General features: G+C 39.8%; 1 protein-coding gene across 1 annotated transcript in view; it reads right to left on the bottom strand.

Moving 5' to 3' along the window:
- Positions 1–622: 622 nt before the first annotated feature.
- Positions 623–18,666, bottom strand: part of LOC123936368 (cytochrome P450 3A12-like) — a 41,324-nt gene continuing 23,280 nt past the window's right edge. The window contains exons 6-11 of the mRNA XM_045996959.1: positions 18,341–18,429; positions 16,601–16,749; positions 6,879–7,006; positions 6,046–6,112; positions 2,181–2,341; positions 623–937 (exon numbers count right to left, since the gene is read on the bottom strand). Of these exons, the coding sequence (XP_045852915.1) occupies positions 638–937; positions 2,181–2,341; positions 6,046–6,112; positions 6,879–7,006; positions 16,601–16,749; positions 18,341–18,429 (894 nt within the window). The 3' untranslated portion in view covers positions 623–637. The remainder of the gene's footprint in view (positions 938–2,180; positions 2,342–6,045; positions 6,113–6,878; positions 7,007–16,600; positions 16,750–18,340; positions 18,430–18,666) is intronic.

Raw genomic sequence — 18,666 nt, forward strand, 5'->3', positions numbered from 1 at the left:
AGGAGAGCCTGGTGGTGGGTATTCAGGAGAGCACATATTGCATGGAGCACTGGGTGTGGTGCATAAACAATGAATCTTGGAACACTAAAAAAAAAATCTAAATTTTTTTTTTTGATCATGCATGGGTACTTTATTAGTCCCTGGTATTATACTATTTTATGTACATTAACTTACTTAGTTCTTTTTTTTTAATTTTTTTTATTTGCTTATTTACAGCATAACAGTGTTCATTGTTTTGGCATCACACCCAGTGCTCCATGCAGTACATGCCCTCCCTATTACCCACCACCTGCTTCCTCAACCTCCCACCCCCCCCGCCCCTTCAAAACCCTCTGGTTGTTTTTCAGAGTCCATAGTCTCTCATGGTTCATCTCCCCTTCCAGTTTCCCTCAACTCCCTCTAAATTTTAAAAAAGTATATACATATATAATGCCATACTAACTTTTACTAATGTATATGCATAGAAAAATATCCACAAGGACATATATCATATGATTAATGATGATGTATGTGACTGGTGATGACATTAATCTTCTTTTTTCTCAACTAGAGTGCAAAATTTGACAATGATCATCTTGTAATAAAAAATACTTCTAAAAATAAAAAGATGTACAAATAATTGTCAACTACATGCTTCTCATCTATACGAAGGAAATATCAGAATATCCTCCAATATGAGGGTGGGTTCCCCATTCCAAGGTTTCCTGTACCTTTCAGGACGGAACTCCTCAGGCTCTGGCCAGAGATCCTGGTCTCGGTGAAGAGTAAAGACTGGCACCATCACCACCGTCCCTTTGGGAATGAACATACCACTGATCTCCACATCTTTCTTACAGACTCTCTCAAGTCTACCACCGATTGTGTATAATCTGAGAGTTTCATTCAACACCATGTCCAGATACTCCATCTGTACAAGGGCATCATAAGTGGGTGGTGCCTGGAAGGAAAGAAACAGATTTTGATACATTGAGATTTGGAATCAACATTCAACTCACTCTATACACTCCTTCTGAAGTGTTAGGAACACCTAAGAATCATGTATTTTCATAAAGGGCATTTATGGATGTTTTAATATCTACCATGTCCTTTGACCTGCTCAGTGGCCCACTGACATGTGTAGAGTAGGGACACAAGTCACTAGGGGAGACCGCTGGGACAATTCCCTAAACAGGGACTGAAATCCTTCCTAGGTAGTGATTTTTTCTTCCTCGTGTGAACAAAAGAGACGAACACTGTGGCACTTAATGGGTTTTTTTTTAGTTTTTATTTAAGTTCAATTTAGTTAACATATAGTGTATTATGAGTTTCAGGTATAGAATTTAATAATTCATACTTGCATATAACACCATTGCTCATTACATCAGGTGCCTCCCTTAATTCCCATCACCCAGATGCCCCATCCCCCTCCAGAAACCCTCAGTTTCCTATATTTAAGAGTTATAGTTTGTCTCCCTCTCTGTTTTTATCTTATTTTATTTCTCCTTCCCTACGACACTAGATCAGTGAAATATGTTGAAGTCACCATTTCCTTTCAAAACAGAGGTCACACACCCACACCATAGAAGAAGAACATACAACAGAAAAGATCTGCTCTGCCACATAAACTCTTCTAGTGGAAATATCCTGCTTCCTATCTTTTCAATTATATTCAATTATATTTACAGTATTTAGAGAGAAACACTATATTACATAAAAACTGTAATTGGGGGAGACACTAGTTCCTTTCAACACAAACAGGACAAGAGAGGGGTAGGACTGGATGCCACCGACTGTGGGAACACAATTTCAGTTCTAGGGAATATTGTGAAGGGAATCGGATCTCAGCCCCACCCTCTGTTGCTGGAAAGGTCCCCTTATTGTTGGTCTGGGATTTCACTGTTTGCTCAATAAGGTACTCCAGCCCCCAGGCCAGGTCTCTTCCTAAGCTGGAAGTTTAGTTCCTTGTTCCCCTGCCAACAATTAGTCCCCAAGTTCCAGATAATAAAGGTATAAGAAAGGGGAGCCTCTTTCCCCAGTACCACCAAACAACTATATGAAGCAGAGACTCACTCCCATGCTGGACATGCAAACGTGAGTTAGAAGTAAACCTTTTTATGAAAACCCACTCGATTTGAGAGCTAATCTGTTACTGAGATATAACCAAGCCTATTCGGACTCCCTCCTCAACAGGACCCACTCACCTTCTTAGGGAAAGTTGCATCAATCTCCTCCTGCAGTTTCTTCTGGACATCAGGGTGAGTGGCCAATTCATACAGAAGGAAGGAAAGAGAAGTGCTAGTGGTCTCATAGCCAGCAAAAATAAAGATAATAGATTGGGCCACGAGTTCCAGATCAGACAGAGCTAAAAGGAGAAGAGAGACATTTGAACTAAAACAGATGAATATAAAATACCACATTTTAGATGATGAGAAATCAATTTGAAACTCACAATTCCCTTGGGGGGGATTTAAAATCAATCCAGAATCCAACTCACAGTGGTTTGCACTCTGATGTCTATCTTACAGAGCCAGAAAGGCCAGAAGTTGTCTTGACCTGGTTATTCCCATGGCCTATTCTCATGGTCTTGACCATCCATTCCTGCTCATGCCACCTTCCCCACCAACACAGATAGGTGATTTCAGGAAATGGCATTTCGTCTAACATACACAGAGTTATCAGTATGTCCTTTGGAGAATCCCAAAAGGACTCCTAAGTCACATGGGATAGCATTCTCCCCCAGGAAAATTTAAGTCCTTCCAGCTAAAACAGAACATAAATTTCTTTAGAGAGTTTGCAATGCTAAGGTTTAGTCAGGAAGGCATTGTCAGGAAAAAGGAATGATCTTTCATCTAAACATATCTGTGGGAACTTAAGAGAACGTAATTGGGCTACAGATAAACTCTTGCTGCTCCAAATGTGGGATCTGCAGCATCTGGGAGTTTATTAGAAATGCAGACTCTCAAACGTCACCCTAGAACAATCGAATCAAAATCTGACCTTTCATGAGATGTGGTGACCTGTGTGCACAACCTATCTTGAGAAGCACAGCGTATACCTTTCCGAGGTCTCCACTAACAGAAGACCTGGAACACGACTTCTCAAGTGGATGACCTCCAGTATGTACAGAAACTACGACACAGACAAAGTGAGAAGAGTGGTGACTGAACTAGGATAATTCATGCCATTAAAGGAGCAGAAGAAAGAAGGCATCAATAGCAGGGTACTAGCTAGCGAGAAACAGACAAACTATAGCCAGTGAGTGGCATTAGCAATGCCTATTCAATCGTAGCCTGAATGTCACCTTCCTAAGTGAATGGCCCCACTCTGAATATAAGTTGGCATCTCCTTTGATTTTCTCCTGGCAGGAACTCAGCATGGTCATGCTCTAATTTCTTTCACCAGAACTGTATCAGGATATTTAGATACTTAGAGCACTGAAATGGCATCCACCACAAACATGTAATTTATAACCAAAAGTAATACAAAGAGTGTATAAAAGGTCTATAGAGTTCTGATTTCCCAGGCACACTTCTGTGATGATGCTGTGGATAAATTCAACTATCAAATTCTAGCCTCGATTACCAAGAACCCCATGATAATCAAAGTTTAGAGCTATGCTGTCCAATAAGGCAGCCACTTGCCAGATGTGGCTATTTTTATTTAAATTTTACTTAATTATATTAAATCCAATGTAAGAGTCAGATCTTCAGTGACACTCGCCACATGTCAAGTGCTCAAAAGTCACATGTGTGTAGTGGTTGTATACAGAACCAAGCATATATAGAGTATCTCCTTCATCATAGGAAGTAGTAGAACTAGAGAGAGAGAGAGAGAATAGAACAATACAGGGGCACCTGGGTGCCTCACTCTGCCTTGGTTCAGATCATTATCCAGGGTGCTGAGATCAAGCCCCACATCAGCCTTCCTGCTCAGCAGGAAGTCAGTTTCTCCCTCTCCCATTCCCCCTGCTTGTGTTCTCTCTCTCGCTGTCTTTCTCCCCATGTCAAATAAATAAATAAAATATTTTTTTTAAAAAAAGAAATACTTGAGAGACTATGGACTCTGAAAAACAACCAGAGGGTTTTGAAGGGGCGGGGGGGTAGGGTGGGAGGTTGAGGAAGCAGGTGGTGGGTAATAGGGAGGGCACGTACTGCATGGAGCACTGGGTGTGATGCCAAAACAATGAACACTGTTATGCTGTAAATAAACAAATAAACGAATAAAAAATTAAAAAAAAGAAATACTTATATTGATTTGTCCTGTGTAAATATAGTTGATATTGTGGGCTTGACGCACTGAGAGGAAATAGAAGCAAAGAAACCCTCAAGCAACAAGCACTCCTAGACCCCAGATTCTGGTTTCTAAATACCATTCTCAAAAAGGAAACAGAGCTTCCTGGAGAAAATGGCTAATTCCAAGGCTCATCAAGGGAAACAAGAGAAACTGGAATGTCCCACACCAGAATGCAAGGAAATGCTCAGGAGATAATATGGCAAAAGGATACAGAATACTCTGTGTGCTATAGTGGTGGATATACATCACTGTACATATGTCTAAACCCATAGCATATACAACACCAAGGGTGAACTGTAATGTAAACTATGGATTTGGGGTGGTAATAATGTGTCACTGTATGGACATTGACTATAACAAAATTACCACATGGTGGGAGATTTTGATAGAGGGGACATGTAAGTGGAGCAGGGGGAATATGGGATAAATCACTGTGTCTTTCACTCAATTTTGCAGTGAACCTAAAACTGCCATAAAAATTAAAGTCTAGGACTGCCTGATGGCTCAGTTGGTTAAGCAACTGCCTTTGGCTCAGGTCATGATCCCAGAGTCCTGGGATCAAGTCCCACATCGGGCTCCCAGCTCCATGAGGAGTCTGCTTCTCCCTTTGACCATCTCTCCTCTCATTCTCTCACTCTTTCTCTCTCAAATAAATAAATAAAACCTTTAAAAAATACATAAAGTCTATTGGGATGCCTGTGTGGCTCAGTCGATTGTCTGCCTTCGGTTCTGGTCCTGATCCCAGGGTCCTGGGATCAAGTCCTGTATTGGTCTCCTTGCTCAGTAGGAAGCCTGCTTCTCTTTCTGTCTGCCTCTTCTCTCCTCTAACTCTCTCGCTAACAAATCAAATCTTTCTCTCTCTCTAACAAATCAAATCTTTTAAAATAAATAAAGTCTACTGAAAACATAAAAAAAGAAGTTAAAAGAAAAAAGAACACAGGAGCCCAAATGAAAGGACTTACAGAGACAAATCTGAGAAAATTAACAATCTAAATAAAAAATCATATAAGAGACTAAGTAAGTAATATATGAGATCATATTGACATTTATAAATAGACAAATACAGAATACTTGATATTATACATAACTAGCAAATTGTTGAACACTGCATAAAAACTCATGATATACTCGATGCTGACTAACTGGACATAATAAAAAATAAATAAACAAATACAATAATGATGATGAATGGAAAGCTCACCCTAACAATGAACTATCACTCCAAATGTAGAAGAAATGGTGGAAGTAGAAAGTCATCATTTCCAACCATCATAGTAATAATGGGTTTTGTCAAATACCATCCATGGGTGATAAAAGTAGTAGGTGAAGGCATCCTGCACCAGTTACTTCTTAATTACAAAAGGAAAAGAAAAACTTGCAGTAGATTAAGACAGTGAACACAAGTTTAACCAAATGTTCCAAGTGAAGGTCACCAATACTGCAGCCAGGTGCCTCCTGATGTGATGAAGCCTTGATGTGAATTTCCAGGCAGAGGTTCTGATTCAGTGGGCCTGGATTAGGCTGGAGGATTGCCATTGCAAACAAGCTCCCATATGGCAGACTACTGATAGCTTTGACTATCATTGCCCTTTGAGCTTTGAACAAACTGTGGCTGTGTTCTGGACAATGCTCTGGCTACCATTTGTATCTGAACATATGTCTTCCTTCGATTTTCTGATATTCCATCTTCTAAAAATCTTCCTCCATATCTCAGAACCATCTCCTGTCTCTGAGATGCCCCATCGAGAGTCCTCTGAAGCTCTCCTGGCTTACCTTTATGCATGTCCATTTCTTTGGAATTCTGGGAGTTAATCATCAGCTGAAGAAAGTCCACTCGGTGCTGGACACAGAAAGAGACATTTCAATGACAAAAAGTCACTTGTGAAGTCAGAAATAAACAGGGGTGCAGAACCTAACTTTCTCCTGAGAATATGGCTCCATTACACCCAGAGTCCACAGAAGCTTCTGTGTCAGCATCTTCCAATGCCTCACCCTCTCAGAACTCTGCAAAATCTACAGAGAGATCCTGGGGTACCATTCCTATCTCCCTGTCCTATATACACCCTAGTGCCGGCCGCCAGGACTAAGAAAGGCAAACCCTACTTGGCCAACTTGCAGCCTCAGTGCCCAAAGAAGACACTTGCTCATTCCAGACTATGACAGCCTCAAATTTAACATAACCAGGCACCTGAGGGGATCATCCACCAGAGAATGTGTAAGAAAAGACACTTAGAATTGAAGGGCCCCTTTGCCAATGTAATATATGGCAAAATTATACTACCAGGAAAATGATTTTACACAGTAATTTTTATGTTTTGACCATTTATTGAAGGGAAGTGATAGCTTTTCTCTCACCACAGTTTATGCACTGACATACTCATTGGCATGCTTATTCTTAAATTTTAAACACTCTCTGGCTCATCTTCTTATCTCCTCTCCTGACCTCCACCTTCTTCATTGTCTCTAAAATGTTAGAAGTCTCTTGCCCTAAACTCTAGAGTTCTCTGTTTACCATAAAAACATACTTAGTAGTGTACACATCAGATGCATAGAGCTCAATAAAAGATCAAAAGTGAACATGCACATGTAACCACCACTGGATTTACCTTTTGTTTATCTTTGAGGCGACTTTCCTTCATCCTTTCTACAGATTTCTTGAAAAAATCAGTAACTCTTTTTGGAAATAGCCAGATATTTAACATTTCAAAAACCGGGGTAAGGAATGGAAACAGTACTATAAGGAAAAAAAAACAGAAATATCAATGAAAATGCAAAATCTCCCTGGAGCAATTATAATTTGGTCTACCAACCTGAGGATTAAAAGATACCAGGATTCATGGTTATTCCCTCTGTGACATTTATTCAAACTTTCGAGCTAATGGCTAAGCCACAGCAAGTCACACACACAGGCCACCATTAGAGCAGTCAGATCAGTGTCTCCTGCCACATTTATAGAGTGACCAAAGAAACAGGATTACATTCTTGGATCTCTTAGCCTTTTATTTTTGGACTAGAGCCTCTTTGGAAACACAAGACTATAATAGGCTACTTTAATATATCACACCATTTAAGAAATTGTGTCAGGATGGAATAATACATAGTATGCCCTTCAACAACAATGGAGTAAAACTAGAAAACAAAACACAAACAACATGGAAAACCCACTAATCTGTGAAAATTACACAATACACTCTTATACAGCCAATTAGCAAAGAAGAAATCTAAAAGGCATTTTAGAATTACTTGGAGAATATATGCATGAGGAAACTACATACCAAAACCCATGGGATGTAGCAAAAGCAATGACCAGAAAGAAATTTATCATTATATATGCCTACCTTTAAAAAGAACCAAGATTCCAAATCAATAACCCAGCTTTCGGTCAAAAACGTGCCAAAAATACAAGAGCACACTAAACTAAAAGCAAGCAGAAGGAAGCATATAATATAGACAAGAGCAGAAACTTAGGAAATAGAGACTAAAAAACAAGAGAAAATTCAAAGAAAGCAAAGCTGATTCTTTCAAAAGACCTTTAGCTAGACAACCAAGGAAAAAGGAGAAGACATTCTAATTACTGTCATCAGAAGTGAAAGAGGAGATTACTGCTGATATTACAAAACTAAAAAGGACTACAGAGGTGGGGTGCCTGGGTGGCTCAGTGGGTTAAAGCCTCTTTCTTTGGCTCGGGTCGTGTTCCCAGGGTACTGGGATCAAGCTCCACATCCGGCTCTCTGCTCGGCAGGGAGCCTGTTTACTCCTCTCTCTCTCTCTCTCTGCCTGTTTCTCTGCCTACTTGTGATCTCTGTCTGTCAAACAAATAAATAAATAATCTTTTAAAAAAGGACTACAGGGAATACTATGAAACTGAATGCCAATAAATTAGACAAAATGGAAAAATTCCTAGAAAAATATAAACTAGAAAGTGACATAAAATGACACACACACACACACAGGCAATCTGAAAGACAAATAAAAAGACAGAGTTAGTAGTGAAGAAACTGCTGACAAAAAGAAGCTCAGCTCCAGATGGTTTCTCAGGTGAGTTCTAGCAAATATTTAAAATGCAGTCAACACTAATTTTGCACAAATTCTTCAAAAAATAGAAGAGGTAGGAAGATTTTCAAACTCATTCTGCCTAGCCAGTTTTACCCTGATACTAAAACCAAACAATAATATCACAGTACAAGAGAACTACAGACTAACTTATGACACAGAAGCACAAATCCTTAACAAAATATTAGCAAACTGAACCCAGCAACATATCAAAAGAAGGATATACCATCATCAAGAGGGGTTTATCCCAGCAATTCCAGGTTATTTAATACAATATAACAACAAAATTTTTTTAAAAACCACGCAGTGGGGCACCTGGGTGGCTCAGTGGGTTAAACCTCTGCCATCAGTTCATGTCATAATCTCAGGGTCCTGGGATCAAGGCCCACATCGGGCTCTCTGCTCAGCAGGAAGCCTGCTTCCCCCCCTCCCTGCCTGCTGCTCTGCCTACTTGTGATCTCTCTCCCTCCATCAAATAAATAAATAAAACCTTTTTTATAAAATGAAATAAAAATGAAAACCACACAGTTATCTCAATACAGCCAGAGAAAGTATTTGACAAAAATCTAACACCATTTGGTAATAAAAACACTCAACAAACTAGGAGCAGAAAGGAATGTCCTCAACCTGATAAAGGGCATCTATGAAAAACTCATACCTAATGTCACACTTCATAGATATAGACTAGACACTTTCCCTTATGATTAAACAAAACAAGATTATCTCTATCACCACTTCTATTCAACGTTGTACTAGAAGTTCTATCCAGGAAGAGAAAGAAATGAAGGAAGGAAAAAATAGAGGGGGGAGTGAGGGAAGGGAAGAAGGGAGGGAGGGAGGAAGGAATAAATGGAAAAGAAAAGAAAAGAAAAGGGAGAGAGAAAGAAAGAAAAAAAGAAACAAAAGTTATTCATAAAGGAAATAAAGAAGTAAAAGCATCTCTATTATTAGACAACATAATATTATACATAGAAACTCTGAAGGAATACAATAAAAGTCTACTGGAACTAATAAGCCAGTTTAGCAGGGCTTTGGGATACAAGATTAACATAAAAATCAATTCTATTTCATGGCTGTGCTGAAAATTATGCTTCTGGGGGGCTTTTCTGTCCCTCGGCAGGGTTTTTGACTTGGGAGTCACAGGGGCCCACAACTCATCACCCCAGCACTTTGGAGGTTGCTCCTGTGCCAAGGACTGCCAGGAAACCATCAATTGCTGAACACTCAAAGCTGAGGGGGAGATAGAAGAGAAGAGCAACAATTTTAAGAACAGAAAATCGACCGCTTTCTGGAAGGTAGGACATGCAGAGAAGTGAATCCTAAGTGACAGAAAGATAGACCGCCGCGGGAGGGGCTGGCTCCTGGCAAGTAAGAGAGCAGGGGAGCACAAGATTGGAACTTTTAGAACTCTGCTCCGCTGAGGAATGTTACTCCAGAGGCTAAGCACAGGGTGGAGCCCTTGCAGGGACAGTGTGGTCTCAGGACCCACAGGGACACAAAAAGACCAGAGGTGTCTGAGGGTGGCAGAACTCCCAGATATTGGAGCAGGGAAGCTGGCTGCAGAGACAGAGCCAAGAACTGGGCCCTCAGCTTGGGATTACCTTAAACCATGATCCAAGGCACAGTCGTACCACTGCTCTTCGAGCAGGGACCCCACGAGTGGCAGGTCTGGAGAGACCCCCTCCTACCTCCTTCCAGAGGAAGCAGGAGTGCACTGCAGGAATCCGCTGGGTTTGGAGACTTCAAAGTGGGCTGTGCGCCAGAGACAGAAACATTCAGTCACAGGCTGGGTGAGCACAGAGCACGGCTGGAAACCAGAGAGATTGGAGGGATTGACTGCTTTTCTCTGAGGGTGCACTGAGGAGTGGGGCTCAAGTTCTTGGACACTACAGAGCTGGAGAGTGGGAGGCCACCATCTTCATTCCCATCCTCCAAAGCTCTATAGAAAGTATTAAGGGAACAAAAGTTCTGAGAGCAAACCCAAGCAGATTACTTAGCCCGGCCTCTGGCAAGGGCAGTGCAATTCCACCTTGAGCAAAGACATTTGAGAATCACCGCAACAGGATCCTCCCCCAGAAGATCAGCAAGAATATTCAGCCAAGATCAAGTTCACCGATCAATGAGAACTGCGGAACTGCAGAACTAGGGGAAAGCAACACTGTATGGAGCACTAGGTGTGGTGCATAAACAATGAATTTTGGAACACTGAGAAAAAATTAAATTTAATTTAAAAAAAAAGAATTCATGGCTTTTTCCCCATGATCCTTTAGTTTTTCAAAGATAAATTTTTTAATTTTATTTTTTTCTTATTCTATTTTTAAATGTTTTCTCTTATTTTAACATTTTTAAACTATCTTATCAATGTCTTTTTAAAAAAAATTTAATTTTCATTGTTATAGTCATATTTTATCCCCTCATTGTATTTAACCTTATTTTTTGTATACATATATGGTTTCTTTTCCTTTAAAATTTTGGGATACAATTTCTTCTAATGGATTAAAATATACACAGTCTAGTGCATGGCTTTGTTCTAGTCTCCAGTCTGATAACATTCTTTCCTCTTTTTTATTCTTTTTTCAACCAACTTCTTATCTTATCAATTGCTTTTTTAGAATCTTTTTGAATTTTCATCTTTACAGTCATATTCCATCTTTGCCCTTATGTTTGTATCTATGTAAGTTTTTCTTTCTTTACAATTTTGGGAGGCAGTTTCTTCCAGCAGACCAAAATACACCCAAAATCAAGTGTGTGGCTCTATTCTATTCACCAGTCTAATATATATATTCTTTTTTCCCCCTTTCTTCCCCCCCTGGTTTCAGGTCTCTTCTAATTTGGTTGTGTATATTTTTCTGGGGTCATAGCTACCCTTATAGTGTTTTGTTCTCTCATGCATCTATTCTTATCTGGATAAAATAACAAGGTGGAAAAACTCACCACAAAAAAAAAAAAAAAAGAACAAGAGGTAATACCAATAGCTAGGGACCTAATCAACAGAATGACGACTATCAAGGTGCTAGCTGGGGTCCCCAAAAAAAAAAAAAAAAAAAAAAAAAAAAAAAAAAAAAAAAAGCATGGAGGATATTAGAGAAGCCCTTTCAGGAGAAATAAAATTCCTTTCCAGAGAAATAAAAGAACTAAAACCTAACCAAGTTGAAATAAAAAACGCTATTAAGGAGGGTCAATCAAAAATGGAGGCTTCATAACAAAGAACATGGAGGACATGGGGAGATGGAGAGGAGAAGGGAGTTGAGGGAAATTGGAAGGGGAGATGAACCATGAGAGACTATGGACTCTGAAAAACAATCTGAGGGTTTTGAAGGGGTGGGGGGTGGGAGGTTGGGGAACCAGGTGGTGGGTGATAGGGAGGGCACGTATTGCATGGAGCACTGGGTGTGGTGCAAAAACAATGAATACTGTTATGCTGAAAAGAAATAAATAAATTTAAAATTAAAAAATAGCACTTAAAAAAATGGAGGCTCTTACTGCTAGGATAAATGAGACAGAAGAGAGAATTAGTGATACAGAAGACCAAATAATGGAGAAAAGAATCTGAGCAAAAGAGAGACAAGCAACTACTGGACCACAAGGGGAGAATTTGAGAGATAAGTGATACCATAAGATGAAACGATGTTAGAATAATTGGGATCCTAGAAGAAGAAGAAGGGGGGGGGGCAGAAGGTATATTGAAGCAAATTACAGTAGAGAATTTCCCTAATTTGGCGAAGGGAACAAGCATCAAAATCCAAGAGGCACAGAGAACCCCCCTCAAAATCAATAAAAATAGGTCCACACCCCATCATCTAATAGTAAAACTTACAAGTCTTTGGGACAAAGAGAAAATCCTGAAAGCAGCTTGGGACAAGTGGTCTATAACATAAAATGGTAGAAATATTAGATTGGCAGCAGCCTTATCCACAGAGACCTGGCAGGCCAGAAAGGACTGGCATGAAATATTCAGAGCACTAAATGAGAAAATTATGTAGCCAAGAATACTATATCCAGCTAGGCTGTCATTGAAAATAGGAGAGATAAAAAGTTTCCAGGACAAACAAAAACTAAAAGAATTTGCAAACACCAAACCAGCCCTACAGGAAATACTGAAAGGGGTCCTCTGAGCAAAGAGAGACCATAAAAGTAACATAGACCAGAAAGGAACAGAGACATTATACAGTAACAGTCACCTTACAGGCAATGCAATAGCACTAAATTCATATCTTTCAATAGTTACCCTGAATGTAAATGGGCTAACTGTCCCAATCAAAAGACACAGATTATCAGAATGGATTAAAAAAAAAAGACCCATTGATATGCTGTGTACAAGAAACTAATTTTAGACCCAAAGACACCTCCAGATTTAAAGTGAGGGGGTGGAAAACAATTTACCATGCTAATGGATATCAAAAGAAAGCTGGGGTGGTAATCCTTATATCAGATCAATTATATTTTAAGACAAGAGATGAGAAAGGACACTATATCATACTTAAAGGGTCAGTTCAACAAGAAGATCTAACAATTTTAAATATCTATGCCCCTAACCTGGGAGCAGCCAATTATATAAATCAATTAATAACAAATCAAAGAAACACATCAACAATAATACAATAATAGTAGGGGACTTTAACACCCCCTCACTGAAATGGACAGATCATCTAAGCAAAAGATCAACAAGGAAATAAAGGCTTTAAATAACACACTGGACCAGATGGACATCACAGATATATTCGGAACATTCCATCCCAAAACAACAGAACTCATATTCTCCTCTAGTGCCCATGGAACATTCTCCAGAATAGATCATATCCTGGGTCACAAATCAGTTCTCAACTGGTACCAAATGATTGGGATCATTCCCTGCATATTTTCAGACCACAATGCTCTGAAACTAGAGCTCAATCAAAAGAAGAAAGTTGGAAAGACCTCAAATACATGCAGGCTAAAGAGCATCCTACAAAAGAATAAATAGGTCAACCAGGAAATTAAAGAAAAAATTTAAAAATTCATGGAAACAAATGAAAATGAAAACACAACTGTTCAAAATCTTTGGGACACAGCAAAGTCAGTTCCAAGAGGAAAGTATATAGCAATACAAGACTTTCTCAAGAAACAAGAAAGGTCTCAAGTACACAGCCTAACCCTACACCTAAAGGAGCTGGAGAAAGAACAGCAAAGAAAGTCTAAACCCAGCAGAAGAAGAAAAATAGTAAAGATCAGAGCAGAAATCAATGAAATAGAAACCAAAACAACAGCAGAACAAATCAATGAAACTAGGAGCTAGTTCTTTGAAAGAATTAATAAGATTGATAAACCCCTGGTCAGACTTAACAAAAAGAAGAGAAAGGATTTTATTTGGATAAATAAAATCATGACTGAAAGAGAAGAGATCACAACCAACATCAAAGCTACACAAACAATTATAATAACTTATGAGCAACTCTATGCCAACAAATTTGACAATCTGGAAGAAATGGATGCATTCCCAGAGACACGTAAACTACCAGAACTGAACCAGGAAGAAACAGAAAACCTGAACAGACCCATAACCACTAAGGAGATTAAAGCAGTCATCAAAAATCTGCCAACAAACAAGAGCCCAGGGCCAGACAGCTTCCCAGGTGAATTCTACCAAACATTTAAAGAAGAATTAATACCTATTCTCCTGAAACTATTCAAAAAAATAGAAAGGGAAGAAAAAATTCTAAACTCATTTTATGAGGCCAGCATTACCTTGATCCCAAAACCAGACAAAGACCCCCATCAAAAAGAAGAATTACAGACCAATATCCTTGATGAACAGGCAGTCTCTTCAACAAATGGTGTTGGGAAAATTGGACAGCCACACACAGAAAAATGAAACTGGACTATTTCCTTACACCACACACAAAAATAGACTCATAATGGATGAGAGACCTCAATGTGAGACAGGGATCCATCAAAATCCTTGAGGAGAACACAGGTAATAACCTCTTTGACTTCAGCCACAGCAACTTCTTCCTAGAAACATCACCAAAGGCAAGGGAAGCAAAGGCAAAATGAGCTATTGGGACTTTATCAAGATTAAAAGCTTCTGCACAGCTAAGGAAACAGCCAACAAAACCAAAAGACAACTGACAAAATGGGAGAAGATATTCACAAATGACATATCAGATAAAGGGCTAGTATCCAAAATCCCTAAAGAACTTATAAAACTCAACAACCAAAGAACAAATAATCCAATTAAGAAATGGGCAGAAGACATGAACAGACATTTCTGCAAAGAAGACATCCAAATGGCCAACAGATATATGAAAAAGTGCTTAACATCACTCAGCATCAGGGAAATACAAATCAAAACCACAATGAGATGCCATCTCACACCCATCAGAATGGCTAAACTTAACAAGTCAGGAAATGACAGATGTTGGCAAGGATGCAGAGAAAGGGGAACCCTCTTACACTGTTGGTGGGAATGCAAGCTGGTGCAGCTACTTTGGTAAACAGTATGGAGGTTCCTCAAAAAGTTGAAACTAGAGCTACCCTATGACCCAGTAATTGCACTACTGGGTATTTACCCCCAAAGATATAAATGTAGTCATCTGAAGGGGCACATGCATCTGAATGTTTATAGCAGCAATGTCCACAATAGCCAAACTATGGAAAAAACCTAGATGCCCATCAACAGATGAATGGATAAAGAAGAGGTGGTATATATATACAATGGAATACTATGCAGCCATCAAGAGAAATGAATTCCTGCCATTTGCAATGATGAGGATGGAACTAGAGGGTATTATGCTAAGCACAATACGCCAATCAGAAAGACAATTATATGAACTCTCTGATATAAGGAATTTGAGAGGCAGGGCAGGGGGCCATGTGCGGTAGGGAGGGAAAAAAATGAAACAAGAGGGGATCAGGTGGGAGACAACCCATAAGAGACTCTTGATCTCACAAAACAAACTGAGGGTTGCCGGGATATGGGGGGTAGGGATAGGGTGGCTGGGTTATGGATATTGGGGAGGGTATGTGCTATGGTGAGTGCTGTGAAATATGTAAGCCTGATGATTCACATACCTATAAACCCTGGGGCAAATAATACATTATATGATAATAATTTTAAAAATCAATTCTATTTCATACACTGCAATAAAAAATCTGAAAGTGAAATTAGGAATATAACTCCTTTACAATAACATCGAGAAGAACAGAATACTTAGGAATAGCTTTAACAAAAGAAGAGTGTACACTCTGAAACCCACAAATATTGTTGAAATAAATTAAAGATCCATTTCAATTCATATATAAATGGAAAAACATCCAATGATCACAAATTAGAACTTAATATTGTCAAGATGGCAGTACTCCTTAAACTGATCTACAGGTTAATGTATCGCCTATAAAAATCCTAGCTGGCTTCTTTGTGGAAATTGGCATACTCAAATAAAAATTCATATAGAAGGTAAGGGACCCAGAATGGCCAAAACAACCTTGAAAAAAAAAAGGAATAAAATTTTAGAGCTCCGCATATGATCTCCCTGATATGAGGACATGGAGAAGCAACATGGGGGGTAGGGGGATAGGAGAAGAATAAATGAAACAAGATGGGATTGGGAGGGAGACAAACCATAAATGACTCTTAATCTCACAAAACAAACTGGGGGTTGCTGGGGGGAGGTGGGATTGGGAGAAGGGGAGCGGGCTATGGACATTGGGGAGGGGAGGCGAACCATAAGAGACTATGGACTCTGAAAAACAACCTGAGGGTTTTGAAGGGTCAGGGGTGGGAGGTTGGGGCAACCTGAGGGTTTTGAAGGGTCAGGGGTGGGAGGTTGGGGGAACAGGTGGTGGGTAATGGGGAGGGCACGTTTTGCATGGAGCACTGGGTGTTGTGCAAAAAGAATGAATACTGTTACGCTGAAAAAATAAATAAAATGGGAAAAAAAATTTTAGAGCTCCAACTTCCAGCTTCAAAACTTACCACACAGTTATAAAGATCAAGACAGTGTGGTCCAGGCATAAGGAGATCAACGGAATTGAATTTGGAATCCAAAATTACACCCATGTATTTATGGTCAACTGAATTTTGATAAGGTTTCCAATACCAATCAATGAAATAAATAATCTTCAATAAATGGTACTGGGACATGAACTGTACATTTTAAAAAGGGGGACATATATGTTAGATGAGGTTTTATCTGAGTAAAATTGTTGTAGTAACGTAGGAAGAGAAGAAGTGAGGGAGGAAGGAAGAAAGGGAAAAAGAGGAAGGAAGAAAAAAGAAAACCAGTACTGAACATACTTATTGAGAAGAAAAATGGATCAAGGAAATCAAATCTTAAGAGCTTCTTAGTATTTTCCACGAAGGGATCTTGTGGGTTGTTGAGGGAATCGATGTTCACTCCAAACGATGTGCTGGTAATCACGTCCATGCTGTAGGCCCCAAAGATGCTGTGAGAGAAAGAAAAAACGTGTGTAATTAAAATCACCACCTCTTTACTATCTTAATCCAACACATGCAGCAAAACGTGCACGTAGATTCCGACGTCCAGACAAGACAAAAACCGTACATTCAGAACCAGCTGCTGCTTCATCTGAAGAGTCTAGGTGCCATCAAACTCACTCACGAGGTGCTCGTGAGGTGCCAATGATGCAGCTGGCCTTGTGTTAGGGGTGATGGGGACACTGTGACATGTTAGACACACCTCTGAGCTCAAGGAGCTCAGTCACAAAGGGATAGAGACCCGAAGTTGGACAAATTACAGTAGCATGTTTTGAGTATGGGCAGCAGAAGGTGGATAAGCGCTGTGTCTAAGCAGGACAAATGGTGGGATAATTAACCCTTCCTCGTGGAGTCAAGATCCGTGAAACTGATCTGGATCTTCTCTCACCACAGTATCTGTGCTCAGAGCTGATTCCTCTTCAGCACATCACAGAACACCAACACCCTGTTCTGTGCTGCCAAGAACACCATCCCTCCTTCTCTACACCCTGGCTAAGTGTCCTGCAAGACCCACTCTGTCTCATCTTCACCGATCTGAGATTGCCCTGAGGACTCATTCATTTTTGGAAAATGTGAGAACTAAGAATGTTCATACTTTAAAAATATATATTGGGGCGCCTGGGTGGCTCGGCGGGTTAAAGCCTCTGCCTTCAGCTCAGGTCATGATCCCGGGGTCCTGGGATCGAGCCCCGCATCGGGCTCTCTGCTTGGCTGGGAGCCTGCTTCCTCCTCTCTCTCTCTCTGCCTGCCTCTCTGCCTGCTTGTAATCTCTATCTGTCAAATAAATAAATCTTAAAAAAATAAAATAAAAATAAAAATATATATTAAGTCACACCAAAATTGATTTAGGGAATTCCATAGCTAAGTGACTACATGCCAATAGTTTTCCTAGGACAATCCCAATGTACATCTGTTCATCCGGCATAATTTAAAATATCCCAAGTTGGGAAAAAAAATAAATAAATATTTTTAATTTTATGTGTATGTGTGTGTTTGTATACATATATATATAGTGTCACCCTCCCATTACATGAGCAAGGCCTTCTCTTTTTTGAGATTGAAAGGAGGACAGCTGGTCACGAGAATTAATATTTACTGTTTTGCTAATATCCTCAACAAAATCAAGAAGGGTCTTCAGTTGATCCAAGTTCCACATATTCATGTTCTTGCTCCACCCAGCGCCCGTCAATATGTACCAAGTACCTTCCCCTCCCACCATACCATACCCTCTACACTCAAAGATTTGGTACAATCATTTTTTTTTCAATCATATATTGCTGTCTTCCGGAATATCCAAGGTGACAGTTAAGCAGATAAATTAATCCTGCCTCATATACACTAAAGGAGACCCTTTCTCTTCTGACTGTCTTGCCTTTTTAGGTGAGCTACCTCTTCTTGGCTGGCCCACTGGGGTTGTAACACCACACGCATATGTCAGCTGCTTCACTGGAGTCACACAACAGTGGCAGTTGGCTCTCTGGCAGCAGCTGGAAAGTGTCGTGACAGAGTTGGAATCCCAGCAACTGGACTCCTACTTACTCTTTCAAGTTGATAGGTTTGCCTTTCTCGGCCTCCTTCCGCACATTCTTCACCAACACATCTCCATACTGGTCAATGATGGGGAACATCTACACACAAAACACAACACCCTGAAGTTAAATCTGAGAATCAAGTCCTAGGATGATGTGGGTTTCACAAGCATGGAGCAGTGGTTTGTAACAAATCTTATTGTGTCTCTTGTAGGACATAAAAAGACCATTTCAGGAAGCCCAAATTCCGTAGACTTCCCCTTAGAGATGGACTATGATTGTATTTCCTACCTGCTCCCAGATGTCTGGCTTAACTTTCTTTTTTTTTTTTTCTTT

This window comes from Meles meles, unplaced genomic scaffold (genome assembly GCF_922984935.1).
Source record: "Meles meles unplaced genomic scaffold, mMelMel3.1 paternal haplotype, whole genome shotgun sequence".
Lineage (NCBI taxonomy): Eukaryota > Metazoa > Chordata > Mammalia > Carnivora > Mustelidae > Meles > Meles meles.